Source organism: Triplophysa dalaica, unplaced genomic scaffold (genome assembly GCF_015846415.1).
Source record: "Triplophysa dalaica isolate WHDGS20190420 unplaced genomic scaffold, ASM1584641v1 Contig8, whole genome shotgun sequence".
Classification (NCBI taxonomy): Eukaryota; Metazoa; Chordata; class Actinopteri; order Cypriniformes; family Nemacheilidae; genus Triplophysa; species Triplophysa dalaica.
Window position 1 is genome coordinate 27,180 of NW_026622642.1, and position 20,508 is coordinate 47,687.

General features: G+C 37.1%; 1 protein-coding gene across 1 annotated transcript; it reads right to left on the bottom strand.

Annotated features, from left to right (window-relative positions):
• Window positions 1-14,063: 14,063 nt before the first annotated feature.
• Window positions 14,064-19,282, bottom strand: LOC130417020 (photoreceptor cilium actin regulator-like). The gene is given in 2 exon segments (XM_056742359.1): window positions 14,064-14,205; window positions 16,059-19,282. Coding segments are annotated over 2 exon segments (3,366 nt in total).
• Between the last annotated feature and the right edge of the window lie 1,226 nt (window positions 19,283-20,508).

Genomic DNA, 20,508 nt, shown 5'->3' on the forward strand with positions numbered 1-20,508 from the left:
ATCTGCAAAGACGTCTGACGTGCTTGCCAATATATACATATGCAAATATGCCAATAAATTTGTGATGTCACCAGCGCCACAAGTCTGTCAAAATCCTGTGAACACTGTACTCAATCGTGGATAAGCACAGATAGATGAATTCGACACATGCGAAGTACGTCACAGAGTGGACGCAGCTGATTCAACATTTGGGGGCATTTAGTGATAAGGCAAAAGTATGGTCCGGCCGTCAGTGTCCCGCGTGATGTAATTTTCATCATCAGGAGGCTCACTTAGACTGGACGCATACGACAGGTCATGCGCGGAAAAAATGTTGAGTCAGGCGTGTCCACTCGGTGACGTACTCGCCATGAGAACACCACAAAGCAAGCATCCACGTTGCACGCTCGAGTGGTGCCTAAAAACTGAATGCGCATGTGTTGAAGTGCTCTCATGGACGTACTGACAGGGTAGAGAAGAATATGTTGATCAAAGTACTTTTCTGGACCTTGACGGTAACAATTAGCATGATGTCTATGAGGTGGTATGGAATATCTCGGATGTGGATCTAAAATATCTTAATTTAATCTGAAGATGCTAGGAGGTCTTAAATAGTGTAGAACGTCATGTGGGTGAGTAAACATTAGGGATGAGCGAGTACAGCATTATCTGTATCTGTATCTGTTAACCATATGAATTATCTGAATCCGTATCTGTACTCGGACTGGGCGGGGCCTAACCAGGAAGTGGGCGGGATTTTACCCGGAAATTGGGTCGGGTTGTCTTGAGATGGGCGGGGCTTTAATCTGTATGTTATTTTAAGCAGGCAATTGATATGGGTTGATCAGAAATTGTTATATTTAATGCTGATTAGAAAAACATTTACATGACAGCATCAGCATTGAGCTTCAGATCAATGGTTTTGATCACGATGACAAACGAACTATATACAGAATAAGTTTTGCAACAATGAATACAACACATGCGGTTGCAATTATGAAGTAAAATGTAATGAACAAGAGTTTTCATCTCAACATAACTTTATTTTTTGTAACTTTTAATTAAAAACTGGTTAGAGCCAGCTGACGGTTTAAAAAAGACGCAACGCGAGTCGCATTCTACCAAGCATCACGTCTGAACAAACCCCACGTTTATCAAAACTCTACTGGTTAATAAGTAAGTACTACAAACCGAAATAAAAAACAAAGCTGAAGAGACCTAAACGTTAACGGAAAAGACACGCGAACCTGAGTGACTGAGGGAGAGACGGAGAGAGAGAGCTGCGAACACAGTCAGCAACACAATACATCTGTATGTGTGTAGGGGAGGGGCGCTGTGACTATCACAGAACGCAGACACAGTCAGCTACCCAATGAGGATTTTTATTCAATCCAAGCACAGATATTGACTCGTATTAGTCGTACAATACTCGTACTCGGCAAAAGTGCTTTATCCGTACCGGATACTCGTTTCAGCCGAGTATCCGGCAAAACTCTAGTAAACATTATAAAAATTTGATTTTTGGGTGAACTATCCCTTTAAATAAAACTTTAACCTTGAATAAAGGAGTGCATTATTGCATTGCTATATCAAAAACACTGTAAAATATTATACATTCACTCTTACCTTCAAATGAGGGAATTCACTCGTCAAGTTTCCATTCTCTAAGCTTACTTTCTACATATTCATCCATCTGAAAAAATTGACATCTTATCATACTAGACACATTTTAATATAAAACCTCAATTATGTAAAGTGGCATGTAAATAATAATCTATATATGAACAGTTCAGATGCAAAACCCTATAGCTTAAGTCCGTCTGACGACATTTCGTTTAAACAAGAATTTTTTATCAGGCCCCTCCATTTACTTCCAGCAATACCAGATATTTCAGATCGGGCAGAGTGTAGTATTTAGTGGGTTTTGATGAAAAATTATTTGAGGTAACGCATAATATGTCTGGAGAGCATTCATTGAACATCATAATCTAATTTTTGATGAAGGGGGCTTTTAGAGGGGTTTGCATCTGAACTCTTCATATAACTGTCATGATTCCACCTCTTCTTGTTAGGTAATTCTTGGTCTTGAGCTGGAATCATACAGGATCCTCTGTTTCATGTGGGAGAGAGACGATTTCGTCTCTCTCCAGTCTGCGTCATTGTTCCTACCCTCCTGTTTCCTAGTTTGTGTTAATTAGTTTATCCCTTGCGCCTGTTCCCTCTTGATTTGCTCCCCTTTAAAACTTCCGCGTGTTCTTTGTCCTGTGCTGGTTCATTGTATGACTTACCTGGTCTGTAAGTTGTAAGTTGTAAGTTGTAAGTTGTAAGTTGTAAGTTGTAAGTTTTACCTGGTCTGTTTTGTTGTTTTCCTGTGCCACAGCTTTACAATAGCCTGACAATAACAATTGTTGTTGCTTTCGTTGCATAGCTTATTCGAGCTACTCGGTTCGAGTTATTCGAACCGAGCTACGGGAAAACTATACCATGCACACAGAACTAGCAGCCTGCTACGTTAGATTTAAAACTTTCGAATCAAAACGCTGGCATAAATGGTAATGAAGCGTATGTCTGATTTATTCAAGAGAAATTTAACGTTACTTTAGTTATCTAAATGAGAGCAGGTTTAACATTTAAGACCGCTAAAAAGCCACTGAACTCAACATTAAATAGTATTCTCTGTGTTAACAAATAAATTGTGATGTGATGAATAAATAACTACACGAAAATTGTCGAAAAAAGAAAACTTGCTAGTCGGGAAATTATCGTGCTAACAGAAACTCAGGGCATCAACTTGATGGCCAACATGACCGTATCAATAACCACAATTATAAAAAACTTATAATACACCAAAGTGTATCTAAGATATAAATAATACGATTAAAAAATACTAAAGTCATTTTACATCTTACCTTCTCTGGCCTCAAGAATCCAACGCCGGGCCTCAGCTTCAGTTTTCGCGCCCTCTCACTTCACTGAGCAGACTCCGTTTACTAATTGCGCAGCAGGCAGCACATCCGCCAACTAAAAATAGTCCTTAAGCCCAAAGCGTCAGGTTTTTAAGTGTCGTAAAGAAAAGACTAAAAGGCTTATTTTAAATACACTATGAGTGAAGCGTTTTCATGACGTGTCCCAAGAAAGTTTACACGTTCCCTCTCATTTGTCCCTCTCACTGGTTACTGAGGGATACACGCCGATTTAACCCACAAAGATCACCTCAGGCATATTCACATTTTACGCTATTTAGTTGTTTTTTCCCCACACATATTTCTGCCAAAAGCCGTAATATTTTGTCAACCACCGCAAACGGAAGGCGGAGTGTTATCAGCACGAGGGAATCTTCAGAACTTGTTTAACGTGACGTGCATGCTCTCTTTAACGTTCGCATGAACAACCCAGCACTGTTGGCTTACAGTCGCCAACCCAAATTTGGGTCAAATCAACCAGTTTTCGTACCCAGCGGTCTTAACCCAGCGTATGGGTTAAAAAAAACAGCAGTTTTTAGAGTATAGGTAAGGTCATGAGTTACCAAGATCGGAACCAGATCATGAGGATGCATCAGACGGAATCACCCTGCTGGGGGGTCACTTCGTCTGGAGCACTACGTCCGGCTAGAGTTATGCGCTAGATAACTCGGCTGATACCCAGGAGGCAGGGCTGCTCTGCCCAGCCTGCCAGCAGGGTGGTCTTACAGAGTTCCTCATGCACTTCCGGGAAATATGGCACCGGGGCCGGGCGTGGCTTTGAGCCGCGCTCAGACCCGACGCACCACGTATCCAGCATTGGGACGGTGCGGTGCACTGCAGGGGCTGCTGGGGAGCAGACGTCGCTCGGGATCTCAATGGCCGAGTGCGGCGTGGGAGGATATGCTTAATAACCTCTGTCTTTTTCTTTACTGTCGAAAACTGACGGGAAAAGTGGCGGCCCGGAAAAGCATTGCTGACATTTCAACGTCAGCTTCTTCCTGGGCTCGACCCCCCTAGGGAAGGAACTCCGAGGAATCGTTGTGGTCGGATGACAGTAAGTCAACCTCCAATGCTGCAAGGGATATATCATCACCGTCATCAACATGGTTTCCGAATACTTGGCTGAGGAACAAGACGGGGTCGATGAGTGTGTTGCACCCACGATAACAGCGGGACATGCCACGCTGGAGAAATTAGCTCTTTTAGAGAATCAAATACCTCTGAAACTGCCCAGACGCCCAGGGGAAGTTGCCACAGGAAGGGACAGTACATGCACCACATCATAAGATTCCAGCAGATTCTAGAAGATCAGCGTAGATCAGCTTTGAGATCATAAGATCGAAGGCTCCGAAGAACAAAAGGTGAATGAATGCAGCACGCTGTCTCCCTTTTATACCCGAATAACTCGTCAATTCTCACGTCAAACCCCATCTGTCGGTTCGACACAACGTCGAGAGACCGACAGATAGAGACCTGATGTTTTGTTAGGCTATTGGACTTCTGAATATCAAATACTACACTCTAAAAAAAAATTTGTTTACTCAACTTAAATTTCCTAGTTATCTTTTTGCACTTAAGGATTTAAGTTGAATTTACTTAATATTTAAAGTATTTTCAACTTAAAATGTGTAGTTGGCATAATTAAACTATTTGGCCCAACAATTTATTTCAAGTTGCCTGAACTCAAAAAGTTTATTTGAAGCACGTTAACTTACATTTTCTAGTTATCTAAACTAAATTGTATGTTCTTTGAACTTATTCTGGCATATTATCTCAACTTGCAATAGCACATTCAACCAAATAAATAACAGATATTTTTCATTTAAATTGTTTTATTGTCCCTTACATATAAATACTCGTTAAGGAGAAAACTCAAAAAGTAGATTCTCATGACAAAAATGAAATATAACATTATGTGTCACATTTACATTTACATTTAGTCATTTTGCAGACGCTTTTATCCAAAGCGACTTACAGTGCACATATTACAGGGACAACCCCCCTGGAACAACATGGAGTAAAGTGTCTTGCTCAAGGACACACTGGTGGTGGCTGTTGGGATCGAACCAGCAACCTTTGATTTACCAGTTCAGTGGTTTAACCCACTAGACCACCATCTCACATTTAAAGTGTCTCCTACACAAAATGACATCTCCACTTCAATAACTCTGAGTAAAACTCATGCATAAATACACATATCCTTACAGAAAAGACACATGAATTTCACATGTGATCATATGCTTACCACATGTGTTTAACATGTGCAAAAAAACACATGTCAAATGTGTGTTTTTTGAACATATGGGTGTGAATCCCATGTGAATTCCTGAGTGAAACACATATGATAACATTTAAAAATCCATGGGATGAAAAGTGAAAAACAGGTTGTCATGTGAAGAACATGTGTTCACATGTGGAGACATATCACCACATGTCGCACATGTCATCCCATGGGTTTTTACCTGTAATCATATGTGTTTCACATGGGAATTCACACCCAAATGTTCCAAAAACACACATTTCACATGTGTCTTTTCTGTAAGGGATATAAATATATATATATATATATCAGTATATATATATATATATATACATAGAATATAGAAATACTGAAAAGTTAAAAAACTATTTGAACACACATGAAAAGTGTTAGTCCACAAAAACATGATTTTGGGTGAACTAACACTAAGATTTTACACATTTATAAAACCACTTTAACTTCGAAGTAACTTAAAACAATTGAAAACTTAAAGAATTTCTGAGTAAAATTTAAACAGATTCTTGGAATAAATTAATAAGACAATGCATTTTTAAGGGAGTGCACTCTTGAAGTACAAGTTTCAGCGCTGACGTTCATCAGTGGCCTCTGAATTACCTCAAAGGTGTATCTGAGGTTTTTGGGTAGTTTATGTTGACAGCATACAACAACCCCATCATGTTCACATAGGCATTCTCAGAACAACTGCTTCCTCAATTGAAAGGGCCACATCACACAAGCTGCACGGAAGGGGGTCTGTCACATCTTCCACCACTGTGAGGATTCCAAGAGTCATGCCTCTGGTCATCACTTCTTCCGAATCTGTGTTCTGTATTTAAAAAATGACAAACTTCAAAATGTGTGTTTTCACATATACAGCACTAAACATCAAAGACTTAAATACAACATGAGTACACCAAATCGTATTTACATTCAACAAATCAAACCTTATTTTAAAGCCAACATGTACTTTCATGACAAGTCCAGCTTGAATAACTATGCTGACGCATTGCTGCCGTGCATCGAATGCACCATCAGAATAGTTCCTTACTAATGAACAATTGTTTTTCATAGGGATGTACAGAAATGCCTCCACTTTGAATAAACATCATCCAAATTCATGTTTAATAACAGAACCCAGGCAAATTCAGTTTTAAGATGTCCTCAATGGAAACAATTACATTCCAACTAGTGCTATTGCTGATATGACATGTCTTTTAACCCAGCCCTAGTCTCTGCTATATTTAATTTAATACATACCCACTTGATCAAAAGTTAAGGATCCCTTCACAAAAATGTTTAAATTAAAAATAAATTATAAATTACAATAATAAATTAAAACTTTTAATTAGAGTCCAACAAAAAAGGAATTTCTTTAATACTGTTTAAAAGGCTACCAAGTTGAGACCCCATGAAGCTGAATGATAAAAAGCAAAGTGTACGGTTTAGCAAATTTTAGTCAAAGGGTGACTACTGTGAAGATGCTAAAATATAATATACTGTAAGTCATATATTTTGAATGCTTTTAAGCCACAACATAAATCCCATAGTTACAACAGTGTTGTTCAAATTTCTAAATCTTTATTTCTTTTTTTTACTCTAAATTTGAGTAAGTGATCCTAAACTTTTGACCGGTCCTATACTCCATCCACATCCAACTTCAACTTCTCAATTGTGCGTACGCATGTTTTACAAATCCCTACTATCGAAGAGTGTACAGAAGCTAAATTTTCAGGTGCAACAAGTGCCAGATTTGATAATGAAACTCCGAACTGGACATAATTTTAACATAAAAACAATTTTAATGCTGCAAACGAGTCAAGTCTGTAAAAGGAGCTACTAATTAGGTAGCATGTTACAAAATTGTATTAATGTCATTGTTCTGCTGAACACAAAATAACATATTTAGAAGAATATCAGTGACTAAACAGATCTCATCCCAAATTTACTGCTGTAGTAGGGAAAATAAATAATATGGGATTGATTTGGTTACTGAGATTCTTCCAAATATCTTCCTTTGTGTTCATCAAAACAAAGAGATTAATACAGCTTCAGAACAATATGAGGGTGAGTAAATGATAATAGCATATTCATTTTTTAGTAAACTATATATTTAAATAATAACAGAATCATACCTGTCTTTCACAAAAAAGAGCAGCCCATTTCTTCTTCCTTTCAGACACTGGAGGCTCTTTATGAATGATTTTCTGTCTTCGTAGAGCATATGTGCTGCTCATGGCTCCATCCACAAAACTCATGTCTGGATTTTTCTTTTTCATCTCTTGGCACATCAGTCCCCTTTCGTGTTCCAGTGTTTTCTGGTCTTTTCCGGCAGGTAGATCTGGGAGAAAGTTTGTTTCAGATCTTTTTGGCTTCTTCACTTTGTTTTGTTGTCCTTGGACTCCCTCTCTACCTCTCTTTGTAGACTTTACTCACTGTGCTTATAACAAAACAGCGCCTCTCTTGAGGCATAATGCCGCAACTGCAGTTACAAAAAACAGTCCATTGAGTGCACCCAGTGTTTTTTGAGAAGACTACCAACTTGGAGTTATTTAAATGATGTGTGATCTTTAATGTGAAAATTCATGCAGATGTAGTCAAATCACACAAGCTGTTTTAATTAACCACTTTAGCAGTAACGTTTGCGAAAAGCATGTTTCACTCGCACACAAAGCTATTCTAGTGTTTGTTTATTCATGTCACTTGCAACGAAATAATATAATAAGTATTATGATCAAAGTTTTTTCAGCAATGGGAGCGTTCACTTACATCTATGTCGTCTAAATAGGTCGGACTCGGTTCAGCTGCTAAGTAACTTTTCAGTTCACGTGAAGGAGCGTCCGGTCGCACAGGCTTTAAAGCCTGCCATACGTTACCATTTAATGTTACAAAGCTTTACATGGAATAACATAACATTTGTCAATCTCGCGTAAACGCTGATTTGGCTGTATAGTGATTCGTTTTGACGCAAATAACTTGAACAGGAAAAATTAATTATGAAGGCGCGTTATGTCTCACAACACATTTTCCCGCTCTGTATTTTGCCATTTATCCATATTTCTCTCTCACATTATTAGAACGGTGCAGATTACTTTACTTAATTACACATTAATTGAAATATTGTGATATTATTTGAATAAGGGAGGGCATATATCATATATCCTCCATGTAAAATTAGCAGCAACCGCCTTTTAGCAACAAATAATGCACGTCTTTAATGAATTGTAGAAAAAGATGTGCAAGATTAAGTTACTAGTTTTGTTGATTTTTTTAGCTTTGATTTGCAGATGATCAACTAAAGTACTGATAACTGGGTTATATGTGGGAACACCACATGGATTGCAACGGTCTAATCAGTCAGATCTAGAAATATTAATAGTGTAAAAACACATTGACGATTTGTAAAAATACATTGACGATTAGTTCATACATGTCAGTTTACAAGTAATTACACCTTAATGAACAAATATACTTACCAGATTAGATGATGATTGAGGAATTAAAAACAACTGCCGAAATAAACTCCATGTCATGGCCTACGAACATCTCCCGCCGCTTCGCTGCAGAAGATCTCGCGATATGCTAACCTTACTGGTTCAGCAAACATTTTTAAGTTGAGTCGACACATTCTTTAGTTCAGTCAACTTGAGACTAGTTGAGACAGTGAAAACTTAGCATGTTCAGTTATATCAACAAATTAAAAAACTGCAAGTTGTGTCAACTTACAAAATTATGTTGAGAAAACTAAAATGCGGAATCATTTTTTACAGTGTAAGAGGCCGGGTTCTACTCTCGTTTTGGTATTCAATCAAATTGATTTAAGACTTAAAATGTATTTTTATTCATAACGTTTAGGGTAAGCCTTACCCGGTAAGATTAGGGGTGTAGGGCTTTAATATCTCAATAAGTTGCCATCATAATAATAATTTGAATAACACACTGTAATTGTTGCATATCTGCCACAATGTATAAGTATGAATAGCATCTTACTACTATTTCTACTTAATCCAAAGAAAATACAGCCATTTTTGGTTAGAGTAAAAAGCATTGCTGCCTTAGCCGGGCTATTTGTAACGGTACTCTATGTAAATAACACTCTGTAAATGTAGGACAGTTATTTCTATATTTGAAATAGGTCTACAGCAGTGGTTCTCAACTCTGGCCCGCGAGATCCATTTTCCTGTCGAGTTTAGCCCCAACTCTGATATAAAACACCTGAAACAAGCTAATCAGCATATTTTATCTATTTAAAAGTATTGTTAGGAAACGGGTCAAGGTAATCAAGAGTACATGACATTTAAATACCTTAAAAACACAGGAACAATAGATAGAATATAGGAATTAGTATTATTATTATTTTTTTGTATTTCTTTCTTCCAAAACTATGTAATTTCCACACTCCAGATCAATAGGTGGCGGTAATGCACCTTTTCTTGGGTTTGCCAAGCCGCCATAAAAACACTTGAAGAAGAAGAATCAGCGTATTTAGGAATAGATGCGTTCAATTTAATGCAACGCTGCGCAAATCTATCAGCGTATGAGATTTAAGTACCGCGAAAGCAACTCAACTGCGGATTTCTCGGTACGCATTTGAATCGCTCTCGTGGTATTTTAATGCGATATGCCATACTATCTGCGAAGCCCAACATTACATCAAACGCGTCTGTTCCTGAAGTCACTGATTAGCAAGGTCAATCAAGTACTGGGTATGTAATATGCAACGACTGTGAGGCATTGTATGTATATGAAAGCCATAAGACTGGTACCTCTAATATGGTACATCCAGTGGTGTAGTCTACGTGATACGCAGGTATACGCCGTATACCCACTAGAAAAGATCAAGAATTTCCGTATACCAACTTAAAAAAGCGCAAGGTTTCGTAACCACATCGTTTGTGTCAGAAAAGTGTTTATAAATCAATGTTTATAATTGTTTTAGATGATAAGAGATGAGAACTCCTTACAAGCCTTGTGAGAGTCAAGCTAGAGACAGTGCAAGCAATCTATAGGTGCAACAGGTGCTTGATAAAACTGCACAAATGTTCATTGTTAATTATTATAGTTAACTATCAATGTCAATAATAGATGCAACTCTCACACTTCAAGTGTGTGAAAAATCTAGTTATTAGGAACGAATATCAGAGTTTGATTTTAACCATTTTTTTCAATATGATTTACTGTAAGTCTCTGACTTGTCCTTAGTCAAACTAAATCAAAATCTAAAGTTTATACATTCACAAGATATTCTTTACATTATGTAGTTGCCCTTCTTAACAAAAACAATAGAACCCTGCCCAAAACACAAGAGATGCAGATGGGAATCAATAGAAAAGGCATAAAATAAAAAATTATAAAGAAATGTGTTTCATAATGGTATTTAAATTGAAACCACTAGAATGTATTTAATACTATTTTTAGCAGGATGGGTTTATGTAGAAATACTTAATAGCTTTTCCTGTGGATCACTAATGTGCATTGAAAATTGCCAGCTGATAAAACCTGTACTTTAGTGACTGTATACATAAATAAAACTCTTAACTGACTGATTTAAAACCAGCAAGTCCCACAGCTGTCAATGGCTATTGAAATCTTGCTTGCAATAAATCTTTCTTGATTACATATAGAGGCATACTCTATCCTTGCATTCGTGAGTGTGGTGGTGCTCATGGGTTGTCGACCTGGAACGGATGAGTAGGCTAGGGGGAATCAGAGTATACTCACTATAAAAAACTAGACTACACCACTGGGTACATCATGTGTGTGCTAAATCGAAATATTAGATTTAAGTATTTATAGACAAAGACAATGCTAGAAAATTTACTGAGTAATTTAAATGACGATCGAGTCCGGGTCGGATGTGGATATCTATATCAGAGAAAATTATACGTGCTGGTGGATAATTTATTTGAAACAGCGGATGTGGGTGACATTTTAATTGGCTTATCCGCGCATCTCTATCGGGCAGTAGCCTATGTTGTAGAGGAAATGCTTCCCTTAAACACGGTTGACTCGCTCTCGTTTCGTGCGTTTTACACTTGTTTTGTAAAATCACTCCTTGCTGCTCTAATGCTGTGAACAACAGTTTCAATGTTCATAAAACATGTTAAAAAAAATTAATAGTTACATTTATAAATAATGTAGATTATAAATAGTATGTTTTGCCATTATTAAAGTGTTACAGTTAAATATGTCATGTCAAGAAAGACTGTCTTTATTTTTTTTATATATAAAACAAGTATTTAAGTTAAGTGAAATAAAAAAAACAGTCTTTATATTATTTTTAATAAAAACATGTTTTTTTTCAGGAAATACTCTTTAATTTCAATTTAAAATGTCAGGAGATACATTGTTGACATTACTGTTAAAAATACACTTCCAATAAAGTGAGTGTTGGCAAAACCGATTGTCATTTTTATGTTGAGGCTGCGGGAGTGTTGGTGGCAGCTGCTGAATGTAACTGATAAAGTAACGTGTAATCTAATTTAGTTACTTTTAAAATCCAGTAATCTGTACAGTAACTAAATAACTTTTTAGAGGTATATTCAGTAATCAGTAATCAGATTACTTTTTCAAAGTAGCTGTGGCAACACTGGGGGCGACAGCACAGAAATCAAATCGTAACGTTAAACATTCTACCTGTAGATCAGAGGTTCTCAACTCTGGCCCGCGAGATCCACTTTTCTGTCGATTTTAGCCCCAACTCTGGTAAAACACCTGAAGAGGTTATATTTGACCAACAAATTGTAGTAGAACATAATTATGTTATTAAAAACTTGATATAAGAACTGTCATATGTGAAATTTTTGCTAAAAGTTTTACTTCAGTGTTCATTATTATTTAATTCGATTAACTTATGAATTAATTAAACAAGCCTTATTTTTGTCTTTAAGAATACAATAATGGAGAAAAACTGCCTTATGTGCTTGAAATTTGTGTTAAATGTTTCACTTGAGCGTTATTAACATATTTTAATTATCTGCACATTTATATCCTAAAAAAGAATGTGAAATAAGGCATACAGTATAAGGAGAACATTTTTTATGTTTAAGTCACATAACTAAATAGTTGAAACTTTCATAAACAACTTTACAATAAACTCTAGAAACATGACTTTTTTAAATCATTTCAAAACACACTTAATGCACTACCCACTTCTTAATTTGATTCAGAAACACCAACTAGTGTTTCTTTTGAAAATAAAACAACTATAATATTATTTTTAAATTATGTAACATACTTTCAAATCATTACCAAAGTACATAGCAGTAATTTGATGTTAGTCACATGGCTTCCTGTCTCACTAAAGTAGAGTGTTTTTTCAGTGAGTTCTGGTGTACAGCGTGTGTCAGTTGCTTGTTGTTTGTGTGAAGAAAATGGTCATGGCAGCAAAAGCAACTATTCTGTATGACAGAGAACCATATGACTATGGTGTTAGGTCTTTATGGTTTGTATTTTAATATTTTTTTGTATTGTATTGTCTGTGTACTAATTCTTTAGCCATCTTCAGTGAGTTTTTAAATCACGTCAACAGTGGTGCATCGCCTCACAAGAAGTGGAAAGGAAAATTTACCCAGTGTTCATTGCAGCGAATAAGTAAAATACCAAGCCAAAAGGGGTTGATGCATTGGCAAGTTCATTTGCTGTTAAATGCTTATGATATTTGCAGATAGATAATAATGATATACAATTATTATATTATATTAGATACAAAGCTTCAGTTATTACAATGCAACATCCATGACCTTGGTTCACATAGCAGTGATAACAAAATCAAGTAAACCAAATCACAATTATCTTCATAGTAACATTGCAACTTTGCTGACCTACAGAATTACTCATTCTCGCTTGGGGTTTCTTAAAGAACTATATATATTGTTTTTATTATAAAACTTAAACAAAATATAATTATCTTTAAAAAAAATACAATAAGTTTTGTGCATGTAATACTATTGGATGAGTTTCCTGCATATTTGATATTTTGCACGTTATTGGTCAAGTAGTAAGCTTTAAGTTAAAGATAAGTAAACAAGATGTTGGTTTAACCTGGCAACCTGAAATCTTTAGAACAATGCATGTTTAGCAGGTTTTTTAAAGAGTAAGTAGCATTTGATTTTTAAGGTCCTGCTTTGGTTTATGCAGTGTACAACAACAAGTTTATGTACATAGGTGTAAAAAATACTACTATACTAATAGTCATTAAACATATCCTGCAGGCAACGTGCCAAGATTATTGAAGCAATCTTCAGGTGAAATGACGCACGCACAGTAAAACCCTGGGGTTATACTCCTTTGGTGTCATTTGAAAATGAATTGTAACCATTTTTTCCTCAGAAGATTTTCCTTTGGTGGTTTAAATAAGATGCACTTAGTTTCACAACGTAGAACACAGGTTCTAGACGGCACACGCATCACGAAGGAACAACAGTGTTTTGCGGTAGGAGAGTGAAGTTTTCGCGGCAGTCGCAGCTAAACGTAGCAGAAACCATGTCAAGTGACGTAGATATGCGGCGGTAATAGTTCATGTCTCGTTTGCGTGATTTAGAGTTGAAGCCCTTTTTTATAAGCCAATAACTTCATCAATTCATCTTCAGGCTTACAACTTGGCAGACTGCTTACTTTCAAACACGGCACACTGGATGAAATGTAATTTTAATGATCTAATGCTACTTACTCTTTAAGTTTTTTTGTTAGAATAAAAAAGTCCAAAAATAATTTTTTACAAGTTAAAGAAAATGTAAACTACTTGGACCCTATGAATTGGCAAATAAGTAATATTTACAAATTAGACCATATGAATTGGCATTCAGAAAACTATGGGTCCAAACTTCCCTCGAAACTGAAAACAAAGTCCCAGCAGGATTTGCTCATCCAGTCCCCTTTCTTCTTTCTTTTTTTCATTCCCGCTGTAAACCCTGACCCACAATGCACAGGTCAGGGTGTGAGGCGGACCGAACTGTGCCTCTGAGTTCTGTTTGCTCATTTTCCCTGGTAGAACCATCTCCCAACCTGTTTCAACAAAATAGAATAAGACTGTTAGCAGACTAAAGGATTAGAAAAGTGGATTAGAGCTGGTTAGGACTATTCATAAATTACTCGTTGAGACATTACGTTTTGCCACATTGTCATTGTTAAACTTCAGGTTCCTTTCGAACACTAAGTTTCTTTCTGTGTTTTGGATTACCCTTAAAATCAAATCAGGAATAGGTAGGATGTTGTGAGAGAATTCTTCTGCAGATCTGGGAGCACAACAACTAGACACAGAGGCATCCAGCATTGAACTCATTCATTTTAGAAACTACAAGTCTTTGTATAGGTACCAAAAGACATCTGGATTGTTTCATATGTCCAGTAGCTTAGAAGGAATACCCTCTTATAGACAGAAAGAAACCCTTCCTCCAACTATTTAGCCGTCTATTCAGTGAGCTTAACAACTTTACAATTCATTATTTTGATGGGCTTGTATTAATTTATGCGGAAATTAAATCTAACAGTCATGTTTTGTATTCAATACAATGTAAATGGAAAATAATACCTTTACATTTTATGACACTATACATTAAAAGTGTGCTTTATTCATTAAATTATCTAGTAGTAATTTACTTCATTAATCTCCTTAGTAACACTTTAGGGTTGTATTTGCTAACAATAAGTTAAGGCATAAACTAAGCTAACATGATCTAACAATGAACAATATATATAAAGTTTTGCATATCGGTATGTACTGTGTAATGACTTACCAATTATGTAAAGCTGAGTCTTTAATATAGATGGGTTTTTTGGAGTTTCAAACTAAATTTAAGCACTTGGGTGTAACGTTTGATGTTCATTTAACATTTGACCCCCCACGTACAGAACAATGTTAAAACGAAATTCTTTCATCTAAGAAATATTGCAAGACTGTGCCCAATACTGTCTTTTATTGTGGCAGAAAAAAAACGATCAACACACTAATTTTTCTTTTTTACATTTTGTTACTTTTTTTAGTCGAATGGAATGCAAAAACTTTGAAGATTGTTATCGCAAAATTAGAATGATTAGAATACATGTGGAACTTGTTTTTTTTACATCTAAATAAACATGTGTCCCTACATACATGAAAGCTTTAACCTTAATCTTACTGTGTGTTGCTCCAGCTTACAAGGTAGTTTCCAAAAGCTGCTATTATTTTGGTGCAAAATAACACATACACAGCATTCATTTGTGATGTTCTTCCCGGGATTTCTTATTGATTTAAAAAAAAACTAAATAAACAGGTTTCCTTACACAAACGAAAGTTCATTAACATTTTTCTATTTCATTTGAAAATCTAAAACGAAGGGTGACACTTCAAGCATTAATGATACTTAGTAACTACTTTTACCAGAAAGATGTTTTAAATAAAGTCTAAGTGTGAGAATCTTAAATGCTCTATCTATTGGGCATCAGAATCCAAAGTGTTCATGGATCAGAAATAAAAAATGCACTGCGGCCTTTTTCAGTAAATGTATGGGTCCAGCTCATAGGAATTTCGAAGCGTTTTCAGAACATTTGTGCATTTGGTCAAGTTATTCGGTTATTAGCCTTATTTTTATTTTGTCATATAGTAATATACATTATGATTGTGTATTTATACATACTTTGCCATGCAAGATCATACCAAATTTAATATCTGATGATAATGACTATCTATAAATGAAGAGTTTATTTGCAAACGTGTTTTTACTGTGTTTATTGCCTTTCGTTGTTTTAGCTGTAGGTTTTTGTTATTATTACCTAATCAAAACAACCCATTTGGAGTTTGATTGATAAATAATTGGAATGCACAATAAAAACATGATTTATGAACATTTCTAAAAATAGAAATTTGCAAATAAACTCACCCGTGGGTGCTAATTGCTGGTTCACTTCCACAAGTTTCTGCCACAGAAAGAGTTGGCATCCTGGGCGGCAGGCTCAAACTTGGTCTCCTGTCTGACTGGCTGCGTTGGATGAATGGTTGGGCTCCTCGTGCAGACACTGGTAACCGACCATGCTCCCCCCAAGGACGAGGTAGAACACTGCTACCAGAGGAGGCCCATGCCTGTGGGGCCTTTGGTGGGGGAACAGGCTTAGCCACAAATAATGATGATGAAGCTGGACAAAACACTGATCGAGCATTGCTAAATACTCTCGAAGTAGAGTCCTCACAACTGTTTTCTCGAGACAATCGCTGCACTTTTGGAGAAGCAGGAGGTGAGGGTGCCTTAAAAGGGTAAGCAACACCAGATATTACGCTGGATTTGAGGTCGTGCTGCATGGCAGAACTGACTGGTAATATCCGTTGTCCAGTAGAAGGAGGGGTTGGGAGTTTTCGAACAACAGAAGGACTTGATAAAGTTGTATAAGTGGGTTGGCTTTTAAATACCAGAGGACTCGGGAGCCTCCGATGTAACAAAGGTGTCGATGGTAGGACACGTGTTCTGGATGAAGGTGGAGTGGAAGTAGTTTGGTCCCTACATACATTATTTGGCAGTGTTTCATTGGTATTGTTCTTCTCTTGTGTTACTTCTACTCCACCTTGGCAGAAGGAAACGTTTATTTGTCCCTGCTCAGCCATAAGTTGCTTTGTAGGTGAGTCAGAGGAATGGATGAAGTGAACATTTCTTGCTTGTTTGTCGATAGCCTCCTCACTTTCAGCATCTTTTTCGTGGCTGGAATCATGATGGCCAACCTTTCCAACTCCTCTTGTATCTTTGTGTGTGGTACGAACTGGTGACATGCTAAGAGAGCCCTCACGAAAGTTTTTCTTACTGGGTAGAACTGTTACAGACTGAAGAGATGCCCGTAGTCTCTGAGTCATTGCTGTCCTTTTTGGTATGGTGGATCGGCCTCTGCTTGCTGAGTTTTCTTCCGTGTCTTTTGTCTGTACATTTTCAAAAGAATTGTCCATAAGAACCTCAAGTGGAGGGGGTGGTAGACTGTCAATATCAAGATCCTCTGTCATTTCAGAGCATTGTGACTCCCCCTGACCACAGAGTGTATTATTTACATTGAATGCTAATGTGCCAGAGGTACTTAAACCTGGAATGATGGGAACACCAAACTTTTTAACACCTTTAAGAGTTCCAAGCACTTTGGTACTCTCTGGCATCTGTCTACTTCCCTCCATCCCTTGACTAAAAGTGTCTATCAGTTTCTTAACAGAATTACTACCCTGGTAAATCCCTGAAGATTGCTGTGGTGATGGTGGAGGGCTTGGCATAGGTCTTACCTTAACAGGACCTGTTTCACCTTTTTTGTCAGTGTCTTTTACCTTTTCTTTCATCTTTTTTTCCTCCATCACTTTCTGCTCTCCTAATTTTGTTTTACCTGCCTTTCTTTGATTACTTGGAGAAAAAAATGTTTTATTAAAAGAACCGTGCTTACCAGCACCCTCTGATGAAATACCATGTGTTTGCTGTTGCTGCTGCTGGATTTGCTTCGATACTACTCGCTTTGTTTTTCCTTCACCCTTGTTCATCCTTTCCAGTCTTTGGTTTAGTTCCTTTTGAGTTTTCTCAAGCTCAATAAATCTAGGATCTTCAGCTTTACATCGAAGTGAATCTGCTGATCTTGACCGGCACTGTTTAGTTACTGTGGTCTTTTTCATTGGTGTTCTGTTGGCAGCTGTTTGGGGTCTTTTGGAGCTTTTGTCACCCGTCTCATTCCACTGGTCACTACTGCTCTTCAGGATATCTATCTGTTTTGGCTTTACTCCTGAATCTTCACATGGCAAAAACTGAATTCGTCTACTGATGGCATCTTTCAATTTCAATGTCATTTCAACATTTTGTGGATTCTCTATGCGCTTTGCTGGCAAGCGACGTGGTTTTAATTGAGTCATTTTATTTACATTGTTCACATTCTCCCGTCCACAGCTTTCACCTTCATCCAAGGATGCAGAGCCAAGTAGTAATTCTGTATCATTCTGTTCTTTTTCTGTAATAGTGCAGGTTGAGTCTATGGAGTTTAGAGAACTGCTGTTGCTCACTGTTCTGAGAAGTCTGCCTCTGCTACCTTTTGTTACTGTTGTGTAACAACTTTCTCTGTGCTGACATTGTCTGTCTGAACCTGCTAGTGATTCACTTTCTGCCCCAATACCACTGTCTTCACTAAAAAGTGTTGAGTCCTCTGGAGCAGGTCTTCTCTGCGAGGCAGACTCAATTCGAGAAAGCAACTGCATTAATCTAGACTCAAATGTACGCTTTGTTTTGAGCTTCTCTTCTAAAATTTCACAAATCGAAGAAAAATAATCCACTGCCTCTTCAAGTGCAGTCTCACCAATTTCGCACACTGATCGACCCACTACCCGCATCCTTTGAACAGTGTATTGGAGGAGTTGTTGAAGCAGGTCTGGTGGGACCTCGCTGAAGGTGGGAGATGTCACAATGTTTGTTGCCTTGGATGAGGAGAAACAGATTTTTTGGCAGGGCCAAGCCAAATGGTCACTGTGTTTTTGAAACATTTTCTCTCCTTCTTCCACTATTTCCCCAAGCCCTTTATTGACCTCTTCATACCGTAGGACCAGGAATGTCACCATAGGTTGTAAGGAGATTTGGGTCTGGGTTGCATGATCAAGTAACCCTAACAGGTCTTCATATTTAGTAATACTAGGGTTAAGGTATCCGTACGCAGCGTGATGAGCTTTCACAAGTGGCTCTGGAAAATCTATTTTTTCTTCAACAAAACACCTTTCCTTTTCTTTCTTCTTTTTCTGTTTTACATCTTTAAAGCCTTTTTTAGATTTTTTCAATCCTTTTTTCTCAGAAGCCTCTTGTTTTACTATTTGTTTGTCTTTCGGTTGAGATAAAATGTTGACGTTAATACCTTTTGTGCCTAGTTTGATAGAGGCACACCCAGCATTTTCTGACTCTGTTGAAGGATATTTTCTTACTATTATTGTGGAATTTGTGTTTTTCTGACCTGTTGCATTATCTGTGTCCCCTCCACCATATATTTCACTCCCTCCATGATCAGACTGTGATTCTCCGGGGCTTTCCTGTGTTTCTGGAAGTAGAGTTTTTCCCCATCGGAATGGATCCTGTGCTGTATGGATAGTTTTCCCTCGTGATGGAGTGCAGCCCATTTCAAAGCAATTGTGTTTCAGCAGTCTTTAGACCATAAATACATAGTCCAGTTCAAGCAAAAAAGAAAAATTCTCCATCTGATACCACAATAGTTCAGATCCTTTAGCTGTGAATGTCATTTTTGGATGGCTTTAACTACCAAGAACACTGTTGTATTTGACTGTCTCCATGTATCCTGCTGAATCACTGTCTTTTAAGAAATAAAAAATTATGTTGTAATGTACCAAAGGAGTCATATATATTTATCTTTCAGTTAAAATCCAACCAAAGAAATAATATTCCATGTTCTTCCAAAGTATTGTCATTCAGTTTGTTTGATATAGTAACGTCCCTCTGTACCGTCTGGAGGACGAGCAGCTGAAGAGATTAGAAAGGATTTGAGTGTAATCTTCAGCATGCACACATGTCCCCTTACAGCAAACAAAACTTACTTGGTTACAAGACCTTAAGCTCATTAAGGTAATCACTGTTTTCAGGGGGCTTTTTATAACTCAAGCCCTCCCTATTTGGCTATACAGAGAACCTCCAAATAATAAACTAAATGTTGAGTGAACCATTATGTACTCTTGAAAAAAAAAATGTTTGGGCATAAATTTTACAATCTTAAAACAACATAGAAAAACAGAAATAGTTGTTTGAAATAGAACACACTGTAATAAAACTTGTACTCTGACTCTTGTGTACATAGCTGTTGTATTAGCACAGTGACACATGAAGTGGTATTGGCATGAGCTACCCCTGACTGAGTTCTGACGTCAGTGAAGTGAAGAGAATGCTGAAACAGAAACTTGTTTCTGCAGAAGAGAGCACAGCTATTAACAGGATGAAAAGCTCATGGATATGTACCCCAAAAATATTCTGAACCTATGTAGTTTAAAATTTATTTTGGTTTAATTTAGTGTATTTTGATGGGTGTAAATGTTTCATTATTTTTTTCCATGATGATGCCGATATAGGAGAATACAATATGCAGGGCTCTAGACTAACTTTTTGCACTGGTTGTAATGGTGCGACTAACTTTTTTTCTTAGGTGCACCCAAATTTTCGACCGCATCGCAATTGACGCATTTAACTGGTTTTACCAGTTCACTTTTTTTTATGCAAAATTTACTTGTAAATGTTTACTAACAATCTTGTCAACACAAACTTCTTTATTTGAAGCACAAATCTTCAAGAAAGGTAACTTACTGAAAAAGTGTTGATGCTTAAAGTGCTTCACTGAACT